Genomic DNA, 12,293 nt, shown 5'->3' on the forward strand with positions numbered 1-12,293 from the left:
GTTACATACAGAAAAATTTGTTTGTCCTTTTCTATTTTTGTTAAGATCACATATTAGAAACCTATGTAAAAATAACCCTAAATGCCTGGCAGTCTCCCCAAAAGAATTTCAAACTTCACACTGGGTCTTGTTTTCCTAAACCCCTGTACTTTTTGTAGGAGGCCTGATAACAATGGGTCACGTTTTGTACTACATGTTTTGCAACACCTGAGCAGAACATAGTGAGTTATGTACAAAAACTCAATCTTGACTCCTCTTTGCCTGGCTTGAGTCAGCTCAAGCCAGATCCTCAATATTTTGGGTTTTTGTGTATGCAATAAATTGCATTCTTTATTTGCACAACAGAACCATCAAAGAGATTTTTTTTTTAAACTTCTAGTTATCTACAAGAGAACATGTTTTGCAACCACAAGTTGGAATGGAAATAATTTTCTGAGATACAGATCAAACTGTGTTTTATAGACTCAATTATTGGCAGCTTTTAATTTTATTATTTGCTATGTGGCTAATTAATGGGGGAATAAGTTAAATGCATAAACTGCTCCATTAAATGCCTGTGAGTCCATGAAGAAAATGCGGAGTGAAACAATTATGCAAGCAAAATTACACTGAAATTTCTTTCATGGCAGTACATACCCAGGGGAGCAAACGAAGGGCCCAGTCTGCAACCATGTTTGTGAGTAAACAAGTTGTTTAAGGATTGGGGTCCTCATGTCTAATACATTTTATCAACAAATGTTCTGCCTGTTAAAGGAAAATCCCAGTGTAATATAAAAGATTCCAATCACATCTGAGATTGAAAACAAGGAATGTATTACAATGCTTTTTTAAATACAAAGAAGGAAACTGCCATCTTAACAATTTGGCAATGTAAAGTAGGAGAGATAGAATCTACCTTCCTGTGATGGCGTCTAGGAAATTTGTAAGTATGAAAATCACTGATAGAGAAGGTCTATATTTTCTTTTTTTTGTATATGTTTTTAAGTGTTAATTCAGCCAACTCACATTAACTTTCTCTAGTGTGTGTCTATATATATAGATATAGAACAGGGGTTGGCAACCTACAGCACGCGTGCCAAAGGTGGCATGTGAGCCGATTTTGCCTGGCACATGGCTGCCAGCCGGGGTCCCGGCTGCTGGCCCCACTCAGCCTGCTTCCAGCTGAGTGAATGGAACCCCAGGCCTGCAGGAGGCTGAGCGGGGCCAGCAGCTGGGACCCCAGACTGGTGGCAGGTGTGCCCCTCGGCTCTCCCCTCACCGCACTCGGGTTCTGCAGCTCCTGGGAGTGTGAGCCGCCGGAGTGTGGGGCCCTGAGCCTGCTGCAGGAGGGGCGGCATCGGCTCACACTCCAGGAGCCGCAGAGCCCAAGCACGGCGAGGGGGGAGCAGGGGGGCGCACGGGGACTGCCGCCCACATGCATCCGCTGCAGAAGCCCCCGGGGCAGCACTGGGCCACAGCCCGGGCAGGCGCCTCCCCCCCGCAGTTGCCCCCCACACCGCGCTCAGGTTCTGTGGCTCCCAGAAGCGTGATCCGCTGCTGCCACTCCCACAGCTCCCCCCCTCTTGCTGCCTCAGCACTCTGGGGGGGAGGGGCTGTGTGCACAGCAGCCCAACAGTGTGTTTTGCCTCCACCTGGAGCCAGTGTCTGACTGGCATGGGCATGGTAAGGGGAGTCCTGGGGGGCAGTCAGGGAGCAGGGGGGTTGTATGGGTCAGGAGTTCTGGGGGTCCTGTAAGGGGGCGGGGAGCAGTTGGATGGGGCGTGGGAGTCCCAGGGGGTCTGTCTGGGGGCGGGGATGTGGATAAGGGTTGGGGCAGTCAGGGGACAGGTAGACAGTAGGATCCTGGGGTGAGTCTCAGGAGGGGGCAGTCAAGGAACAAGGAGCAGGGAGGCTTAGGTAGAGGTAGGGTTTTGGGGGGCAGTTGGGGCAGGGGTCCCAGGAGGGGGAAGTCAGGGGACAAGGAGCAGAGGGGCTTGGGGGTTCTGACAGGGGCAGTTGGGGTCGGAAGTGGGAGGAAGTGGATGGGGGCGGGCTAGGGCAGGGCTCTCCTCTCTTTTTTGATTGTTGAAATATGGTAACCCTAGGCGAGGGGGCAGCCGGGGGGCTCATGGGGGCTGTCGCCCGCATACATCCATTGCAGCCTGCAGGAGCCCCCGGGGGGTGCCAGGCCGCAGCCTGGGCAGGAGGGGTGGGGAGCACAGCTGCTCCCCACTAGTGGCACTGTCGCCTTTGCAGAGCTGCTGCCCTGCTGCGCTGCACCAGCTCCTCCATGGCTGGGGCTCGCTGCTGCTGAAAGCAGGACACTGGCTCTCCAGTGCCTCTGGAAGGCAGCTCCTCCCTGCCGAGCTGCTGCAGCAGCCCAAGCCCGGCAAAGACAGTGAGTGGACTCGGGGCAGGGGCCAGCAGGGTGGGGTGGGGTGGGGAGAGCTCGCGGAGGGGCTGTGCACCTCCAGGGGAATTCAGGGGGCGGGGAGTGGGGAACCTGCTCTGGGGAGCAGCCCCTGGGCACAGCTGGCCCCTGGGGTATATAAAGGATTGCTGGGATTTGCCCCTCAATGAACCGATGTGCGGGGGGGGGGGGAGGATTAGTGTGCAAGGTGGAAGTTTCACCTAGGGCACAAAATATCCTTGCACTGGCCCTGCCCCAGGGGGTGCATGCACCCCAGCTTAAGAACCACTGCACTAAACTGATAAGATCTGCATTTTAATTTTATTTTAAATGAAGCTTCTTAAACATTTTAAAAAACTTGTTTACTTCACATACAACAATAGTTTACAGACTTATAGAGAGAGACCTTCTAAAAATGTTAAAATGTATTACCGGCATGTGAAACCTTAAATTAGAGTGAATAAATGAAGACTCAGCACATGACTTCTGAAACATTGCTGACCCCTGATATAGAACTTAGCTGACAGCAACTTTGAATGTTTCCAGTGCTTTGTAATTGAAAAGTCTTTAAGTCTCTTCAGACTTGGATCCTAATGGGCACACTCTAGGTTGGCCCTCCTGGCTGCATGGAGCTCCAACAGTAAAGTCAATGGCAGTCAGACTCCATTGAGTTCATACTTGGTCATCCAACTATGACTCTGTTCGAAAGTACAATTAAGATGGCAGCCTCAATAAGAGAGAGGCTGAATAAATATACTGACTTCTTAAGGTTTTTCAAAAATTGTTTCCAAAATTTCTTTTAATATGTTTATCTGCTAGCTTCCCAATCCTGCAGAGACCTAGGCATTTGTTTAACTTTATGCACTGAAAGTACAGCAGAACTTCAGTGGTACGAACACCTCGGGAATGGATGTTTGTAACTCTGAAATGTTTCTAACTCTGAACAAAATGTTATGGTTGGTTGTTCTTTCAAAAGTTTACAACTGAACGTTGATTTAACACATCTTTGAAACTTTATTATGCAGAAGAAAAATGCTGCCCCACCTCACTTTTTTTTAGTTGTTTACATTTAACACCATACTGTACTATATTTCCAGAGGATTTTTTGTTTTGTCTCTGCTTCTGCCTGATTGAAAACTTCTGGTTCCAAATGAGGTGTGTGGTTGAGAGGTCAGTCCATAACTCTGAGGTTCTATTGTAGTCCCATTGCAGTCAATGGACCGGCTTGCAGTGCGTAGAGTTAAGCACATGCCTAAGTCTTTACAGGATTATGGACTAAATTTGTATTTGGCTTAGGCGGTATTACAGCTAATCACTGGAATTTGTCTCTACGTGGATCCTACACAACTGAAAATAAGCAAAAATCACTACCTAATATTAAGAACTGCACCTTGGGTATCTGTAAAAGAGCATAAGAAACACACATACAGTTTTGGATCAATCCACGAAAACTAGGAAAAACAATGTTGAAATGGGGCCAATATATTCTCAGAAGACTTCGGATCATTTTGTTTTTCGTCATTTCTTGTGCATAGATTAGAGTTGAAGGAAAGCTAGGACCAACTTGCAGTCCCCAACTCATCCAGCAGGGGACACTCTAATAGTAGACAGAAATAAGTTAACACATAATCAAGGGTGATGTTCATTTGTAAAAAATAACAGCATTTTTAGCTGACATATATGGTGAGAAACATTTGTTATGGTAATTGTATATATGAAACACAAGGATCTAAAATAAAAATAAGACTATTAGAAAGAGTTCAGTTATCAAACTTATCATTACTTTCAGTGTTTAGGGTGTGGACCTCATCATTGTGATTGAGTCAAACACATCAGATCAACCTAAATTTTTTTCCCCCAAAGGAAATTTAATTACAAAAATGTTATGCAATATTTTGTATACCTAGTTACACAAACTAGTATATTTATTTCCAAATGATTTTCTTTTAAAAGGGGTGAAATGTATATAAAAGGCAGCAGGACAAAAATGGCAGAAGTTCCTTTTTCAAGCTGCAAAGGTGTAACAGAAGTGATAAACTATTGTGAAGTACATATTGGATAGCAATCATATCTTCTACTCTTTGTTTTCCTCATAGCTTATTTCATATATACACATTATATTAATGGATTACTTGTGATGTTATTGAATTGGTGCTATTTACACCTATATGCAATATTCTTTCAGCATTTTAATTTAAAAAACTTTTAGAAAGATGTATAAATCCCATAATAGTTTGTGACTGGAAAGTTAGAACTGTGTTCTCTAAACTCACAGGCAAACCTAAATTTAGTTTCCACAAAATAGGAAGAACATATATAATGGCTTAATTGTGGAGAGTCTGGGGGTGTTATAAACAAGATGAACTATTCTGTTTGTTATTCATAATACTTATAAGAGAAAGATTGGAACTTCTACTTAAATGTTGGTGAAATGGTTTGTGTTACCCAGTTAGGGTTCCACATGCCATATTTCACCACTGTACAGTTATGTTCTTGTTCTCATTTCTAAGATATATAAATAGAGCTAAGATAAGCTCTCCTGGAGCTCTTTGCTGTGAAAAAAAAGAAAGGCACTCAGCAAGATCTTCCTATTAATGCTAGGGGATATTTGTAGACTACATAGGCTGCTGAAGCCATTCTCTCAGGAAAAGGGGGAGGGGGGAAGGGTGAGAGAGAATATTAGAAATTCTGGTCTTTAAATATTTTATAACCTAATAATTTTGAGATGCAGGACACCATGCAAGTGAAACCCGAGTAACAGAGTACAGTAAATATATTTGTAATCAAACAGATTAAAATAAAAACTTTAAAAGAAACCCCAAAACTCAGTGCATTAGATGCTTTACAAAAGCGGAACCTCTTTTTCTAGGTCATTATTAGTCAGGTGGCCTGCAAAGTGGGGCAGATTTTCTTTCAGGGAGAAAATTAAAGGAGTTTAAGATTGACTTGTTAAATGAGTTCAATACTGTTTCTGCAAATACGGTTTTGAGGGCAGTCCCAGCGCGGGCTTGCTACTGTTCAAGGCCACCTGTTGCACTTGTTTGTCTTTTCCCTCGGTTTTCTCATACCGAGTAAACAAAAGCAAAGCGCTCCTGGCAATTTCACCGTCATGAATCTCTGCACCATCCTCGTGCTTTAGTCGCTTTGTTTTACCAGGGGTGAATTGCACCGGCATTCCTTCCCCCGTGCAACTCCGGGAGCGGGGGCGTCTTTGGGTGCTTCACTCCAGCCACGGCCTAGGTGCAGCCGGGCGGGGGCACGTTCAATCGCCCTCCCAGGTACGGGCCTGGGGGAGGAGATTCAGCCCCGCTCCGCTCTAGTCAAGCCCCTGCCTCAGGTATTAGCACACATGGACGTAGGGGCTGTGACCCTAACAAGAGCTGCGAGGAGGAACTGGGGCCTTCTCGCCCCTCAGCCGGGTGCAGGTGTTGGACAGCAGGTAGCGCCCAGAGCCGCGTCCGGGGGGGTGGGGAGGAGCCTTCGCCCTCCGGCCCCACTAGCCCGGAGCCCGGGCGGGGGGAGCCGGGCGCGCGCGCTCCGCGGCGGGCAGCAAGGCATGCGCATTGCAGGGCGCCCTCTCACCCCGCTCAGTTATGCCAAGTATGTGAGCGGCGGCAGGAGTCGAGCTGCGAGGAGGGAGCGCGGCGCATACCGAGCCCGCCCGACCATGGGGCGCCGCCGCCAGCCGCGCAGGGGGGCGCCCAGCACCCTCCTGCTGGCGGGCAGCGGCTACTGAGGCAGGCGGGTGCGGGGCGGGGGCAGGCATGGCTGATCCTCTGCGCAGGACCCTCTCCAAGCTGCGGGGCAGGAGGTCCCAGCGCGGGGCGGCGGCAGGCGCGCACCTCCGCGGGGGGACCGGCGCCCCTCAAGGTAAAGCCCAGCAGCAGCCGCCGGCCAGGGGGGCGCCGTGCGCTCAGCCCAGGAGCCGGGAAGTCTCGGCGCCCCCGGGGGCTGGGAGCCAGGAGGAGTCCGGACAGCGGCAGCCAGGCTGGCCCCGCCGGGGGAAGGCACCGCGTGGCCCCGCAGCTCTGGGGGAAGGGACACCGGGAGCCCTGGGGGACCCAGCCCCGCAGCCCGTGGCCGCCCCCGCGCGGCGCGCTCCTGACAGGGAGGAGGGCGATTACTACGATAATGAGACTCTGCCCTGGGGCTGCTGCCCGGCCCAGACGGGGGAGGAGGCGCGGGGGCTACCGGCCGCCTGTGCCTGGGGCCGAGGGGAGGGGCGCTTGGCCGGGACCCGGGAGAGCGCGGGTAGGCTGCGGAACCAACTGCAGGAGGCCTATTACCTGCTGATCCACGCCATGCACGATCTGCCCCCGGCCAGCCCCGCCTGCGCGGGAGGGTTCCCGCAGCCCGTCGCCTCTTGCGGGGCCGCGGAGAGCAGCGATGCCTGGTCCTCCTCCGGGGAGGGCAGCCCGCAGCAGCAGGTGTCCGCCCCCGCCTGGCCACCACCGCCCGGCCAGGGCTCAGCAGGGCGTTCCGGCCAGCTGGCTCCTCCTGGGCGTAGGGGTCAGAGCCTGGGGAGCCTCCCCCTGCTGCCTCCCGGCCGCCCCGTGAAGCCACCGCCTCTGCAGCGGTGTCTGAGCGACAGCGTGATCCGCTACCACCCCGTGGAGCCGGCCCTGGGGCACCTGCTGCAGGGCGAGTCGCCGGGCCCGGCCTGGGACCGGGGGCGGCCGGATGGCGGCCGCGGGGGAAGCGATGCTGCTGAGTGCTCAGTCAGTTGCGGGGAGAGCAGTGCCCAGGGCTCCGCGCCGCAAGAGGCAGCGTGCCCCAGCAGCCGCCCGCCCGCCCCCCAGAGCCCGTTCAGGCCGCCCGCGCTCAGCGTCGGGAAGCTGCAGAAGTGGATGTGCAAAGGGCACCTGCTGTCCCGCGGAATGAAGGGGCCCGTCGGGGCAGGGGCTTCCTCCGCTGACCCCAGAGCCATTGGGACCCGTGCGGCGCTGCCTGCTCAGCCAGACCTCGGAGAAGAGAGGCCCGAAACTCCGCCGGCTTGGGGAGGGCACGGAAGCAAGGCCCTGGTAGCTCCCCCGGAGCAAAGAGTTCTGCTGACAGGTATGTTCTTGGGGATGGCGACCAGACCTCCCCCCCACCGCTTGGGCCTGGCTTCAGCCTGTCACGCTCCGCCAAGCAGCTTTTGCCCTGGAAGGCCTGGAGCCAAAATAACCCCAGCGCTGGGTCTGCCTTACTAAGGGGTGGTGACTGAATGGTGGAGTGTTGCCTGCAGTTTGGAGGCAGGTTCAACCATTTTTGACAGGGTGATAAATGCCAGTGTAATGTCTCTGGTTGTGGTATAGCAGAGGAATGTGTATGTAGTTTTAGTATAACACACCTTGCATTCTTGGTTCTAGGGGTTTATTATTACAGGTTCATGCTCCTATAAAAGCAGTATACCTGAAAAGTCCAGTACCATCTGCAAATTAGACCTTAATACTGGAGCTATGTGAAATCCTAAATTTCCCTCTGAATACTCCCATATCAAACTTTGGGCGGTTTCTTGATTTGATCGAGGTAGATTGCACTTGCTATTTCTGTCACTAACAGTACTGGAGTTGCGAGTACACTATGGCAAAACATTGCCAAAGGCAAAGTTATGAGGTGTTTTCCATTTCTCCAATGAAATGGCTTTTTCACAGTGAAAATGGCTCTTTCACTTGTGGAAATTGGCTTTAACTTTCATAGAAAGCAGGAGGGGAAATTGAGGTGAATCCACAAAATGGTACTTCCACAAATGTAAGAACTGACATTTATTTTTAGTGGGTCTGATAGTGGATCCTTAGAAATAGTACCCAGATGATGTATGTATGTTTGTTAGAATTTTGTAACTTACACTTGTGTTACTGTATGCACCAGAGTAAAATGATTTACATATAGATTAACCACTATAATATGTTGAAATCATAAAGTCATCGTTTTTAATTTTAAAAGCCCATGTGTTTACTTGCAGTAAACTCAAGAAGGAAGTTAACTGAACAAATATAGTCCCAAACAATTGGTATTGTCTCTTTTATACAGTATTGCATATTTTAAGCAACTCATTCACATTTGGAAATGATTTATTTTAATTAGAAGGTGTAGATGTGCACAAACAATCGGTTCATTATTCTGGCCAATAAAACTCATCTCTTAAAACTGCAAAGGGCTTTAAATTTAACTACCAGCCTTTCAGTTGAACAAAATTAGTTTTGTGCAGGTTCTTAACAATGTACCTTTTTTCCCAATCTTGTTTGCTTTACAATTTAATGCAAATAAACACAGTGTGCTTTGGCATATCCGGACTTAAGGCTTGACCCCTGCAACCACTTCCAGGAATGAGTAACCCTAGAAGTAAATACTGCTCACGTGACTAAAAAGTTACAGAATTGGGGTCTCTACTTTGTTCAATATTCAAATGTTTTATAACTCCCCAGGCTTTTTCTTTGTATTGCTGCTTGCTTCATAATTCTTTTAACTTATTTTTCTAATTTACTTGAATGTTTGCAAGTTAATTGTTAGTTTGGTTTGAACAAAAAATTTTATTGGAGTCTAAATTAATTCTGGTTATTTAGGGGTTTTAGGGAAAATATGAATGACCTATTGATCTAGATGTGGAGGAACTGCAAAAACTGTCTTACCGATTAATTAAAAGGTGGTTGTCAACCTATCCTAACATCCAAAAAATATGTCTTAGAAAGATAGAGTGCAATCTTTTGTTGAAAAATTTTCTACACACAGTTGATAGGCAGAATATTAACCTTGACCCTAATCAAGTTAAAACACTGAGGCCCTGATCTGCTTGTGCATGTTTGTAAAATTGGGTCCTACTCTTTTATAAAGCAGTATTTAGTTAGTACTCAGTCAGTCTGTTGCAAGGTGAATTGAATCATTAGTTTTAAAAGAAAACCGTAGTAAACAAACATTGGACTGAAGCTCTTTAGGGAAGGCATCATCTTTTTTGTTCTGTTTTGTACAGTGCCTGGCACACTGGGGTCCTGCTCTATGACTGGGACTCCCAAGTGCTGTGATAATACAAATAATTAAAAATAATTTTATCTAGGGAATATTATTATAAATAAGACTGTCTTAGAACAAAGGGTAAGGGATATGCATGACCTGCGTATTTCTAAAATCCTTCTACTTATTTAAGGCCTGATCACTACTAAAGTTAATAGGATTGGAAAATCTTCAAAATATGTCAGTGGGCTTACTGAACTAATTGTACGCTAGATATATTTCTGTCAAATAGTGCATACTTATTGTCTAGACAAGGAAGTACTTGCACACTGGGACTTTACAAAATATACATTTTCACTAGGATCTATTCTATCTGAAGCTTTTTCAGTAATGGCTAATAATATATTGACTTCTAGCTCTGTCTGTTCTCTTTATTTTTTATCAGATATAATAATATAAACATGTTGAGTCTTAGCTGCAAAAGTGGTTGAGGTAGCAAACCTCAGAGCTGACATTCAGAAATTTGATACTTTTTAAGATTTTAAAAATATTTTTAGACATTATATATGTGTTTATAAAATGAATTGCTTTAATTGTTTTCAAAAATACATTGAGCAGTTCAGATAAATCAGAACATGCATGAGTGCAGATATGTATGTAGTATATTGAAAGATTTGTGTTAGATTTCCTCTATGCTATTCCTTGTCCTTTCATGTGGTATGTGAGAAATTTCAAAGTAAAAATGCCTTTTGAAATCAAGGCTCTGATCCTTCAATCCTTTATGCATGTGCTTAACTTTACTACTGCCATTGACTTAAGTGGCACTGCTGTGGTACTGAAGTTAAGCATGTGTGTAAAGGATTGCAGGATCAGAGCCTAAGACCATATAAAGGAGAAGTGCAGAGCTTACAAATACAGCTGTCTGTCATTTGATTGTAAGTGATGGACTTGATGTTTAAATTGAAGTATACCATTTGGCTGGTTCTGAATTTAAGATAAGATTTAAAAAAAAATTGTAATACTGACAGTGAATTTTGGCAGTTGCAAGTTTGTTTATTATTGTCTGCATAAAGCATACGAGTGAGAAGATTATTTTTGAAATTCAGATTGTGACACAAGTGGTAAATCATGTCATGGAGAGTTGTTCAAGAATTCTCAACACATTTTACCAGTGTATTCCTTAGTAAGCCTTACAAGTAAAGTTGTAATTGGAATATTGAACACTGTACTGGTATATGTTCAAATGTACTTTGAACTTTTGCTGTTCTAGGAGGAAAAAGTAGCTTAGGCCTAGATTTCAGACATATAATTGGTCTGTATATTTGGGCATGCGTATAATTTTTAAGAGTCTGCACTTCTGAGGATTGTAAGCTTTCCTAACTAATACTAAAGGGCATGCATTTCTGTGCAATTCTGACAGTAACACAGATATTTTTGTTGTAGAAATAGAGTACTTGAATGTTCCATCTATTTAAATTGTTAGAGAGGAACAATTCCCTGTGCTGTTACTGGAAAATTGAGGATTTTAATGCAGCAATCAGATGTAGAAAGCAAGCATTCCTAGCATATACTGTACTGGTTTAAATAAATATTTGACTTTTGTATCATTTGCAATTAGACATTACACAAATATAAATGTTCAAAATAGCAGATCTAATTATTTGGAGCAACAATAACAGCAAGGACAATAATGGAGCAAGGACATTAATTAAAAAGCAAGTTGAAATAATTGCCTTTTTATTATATTGTAGACAGAAATATACTGGTAGGTCTTCACATCAGAACCATTATTAAGATATCCTTACTAAACAGGCAAAATCAATAAACATTACAATAGCTTTAAACAGAGGGCTTGTCTACACTTGGTCTTTGTAGTATATGCATAGCTATGATACTGTAACTGCACTGATGCAGCTTATGTACACTTGGGTTTTACACCAATACAGCAGCATCCGCACAAAACAAATCCTAGTGTAAACACCTAATATACAGTACTCAGTATAAGGATGGCTGAATTGTTGTTCACAGTTAATGCTAATAATGAGTTCAAATATGAAAATTGATGTGATCCTTGGCTTGTCCTTAAACAGTGTTTGTATTTTTATAAGCTGTACACCATTTATATATTGGCAATTTCTACACTATGTTTTCACAGTTTTTAAGCTACATGTGTAATGCACACTGAACAAGAGTGCTGGAAAATGTACTTCATGGTTGTTTTTGCTACTTAAACGCTATTTTGTTGAAGTTTTGTTTTAGGAATATGCCTAGTTACATGTTCAATAGTTATAAATTCTCTAGACTTATTACAAAAGAGTCCTTCTTCAGCAAACATAATCATTCAAGTAGTTAGCAAAAGTATTTTAAGTATTGGTTGTTCAGAGCGCATTAAATGCTGCCTGCATGCATTCTTTTACAGATATTCATGAGGAAATAAAATGACTTTAATTAGAAGGAATCTGTTAATTATACTGTACAAACTTGATGCATAGCTACAGTAGAAATAAAGTAGACTTGTTTTGCAAATCTGTGTGTTCATCTTGATATTAGGTAGCGGGTACTTCACGTTTACTTATTAAAATGCTGGACCCTGAATTTTGCGTTTAATGTGAACTTTACATTAATGTTAAGTGCCGACATCTAAGTTAAAGTAAATGTAGTGAACAATCAACTTTATAGTACTACGTAATTTATATGTCTGGTGTTATTCAGAAGAACTGCAATCTGTATTTAATTCAGTGAAAAACTCAAAACCTTCAGATTGTATGTAAATAAAAGCACAAGCAAAACTTAAGTGTCATGAATTTAAATGACGTAATTAGTTTTTTTTTCATTTTAATTGTACTTTTAGTGATAGGAATATTCAAAAATGTTAACATTTTTAGAACATTGCTTTTTGGCTCAATAAACTTTTAAAAGTAACTTGTTCCTAGGTACATTTTAACAAAGTGAAACCATTCTTAAGTGATTG

General features: G+C 44.8%; 1 protein-coding gene across 3 annotated transcripts in view; it reads left to right on the forward strand.

Moving 5' to 3' along the window:
- The first annotated feature begins 6,153 nt into the window (after positions 1 to 6,153).
- The window catches only part of SYDE2 (synapse defective Rho GTPase homolog 2), a 47,502-nt gene continuing 41,362 nt past the window's right edge, over positions 6,154 to 12,293 (forward strand). The window contains exon 1 of one of the 3 annotated variants that reach the window (XM_050962095.1): positions 6,154 to 7,444. In XM_050962095.1, coding sequence (XP_050818052.1) covers positions 6,154 to 7,444 — 1,291 coding nt within the window. The remainder of the gene's footprint in view (positions 7,445 to 12,293) is intronic. The other 2 variants (XM_050962097.1, XM_050962096.1) reach the window with 2 other exon arrangements.

Source organism: Gopherus flavomarginatus, chromosome 7 (genome assembly GCF_025201925.1).
Source record: "Gopherus flavomarginatus isolate rGopFla2 chromosome 7, rGopFla2.mat.asm, whole genome shotgun sequence".
Classification (NCBI taxonomy): domain Eukaryota; kingdom Metazoa; phylum Chordata; order Testudines; family Testudinidae; genus Gopherus; species Gopherus flavomarginatus.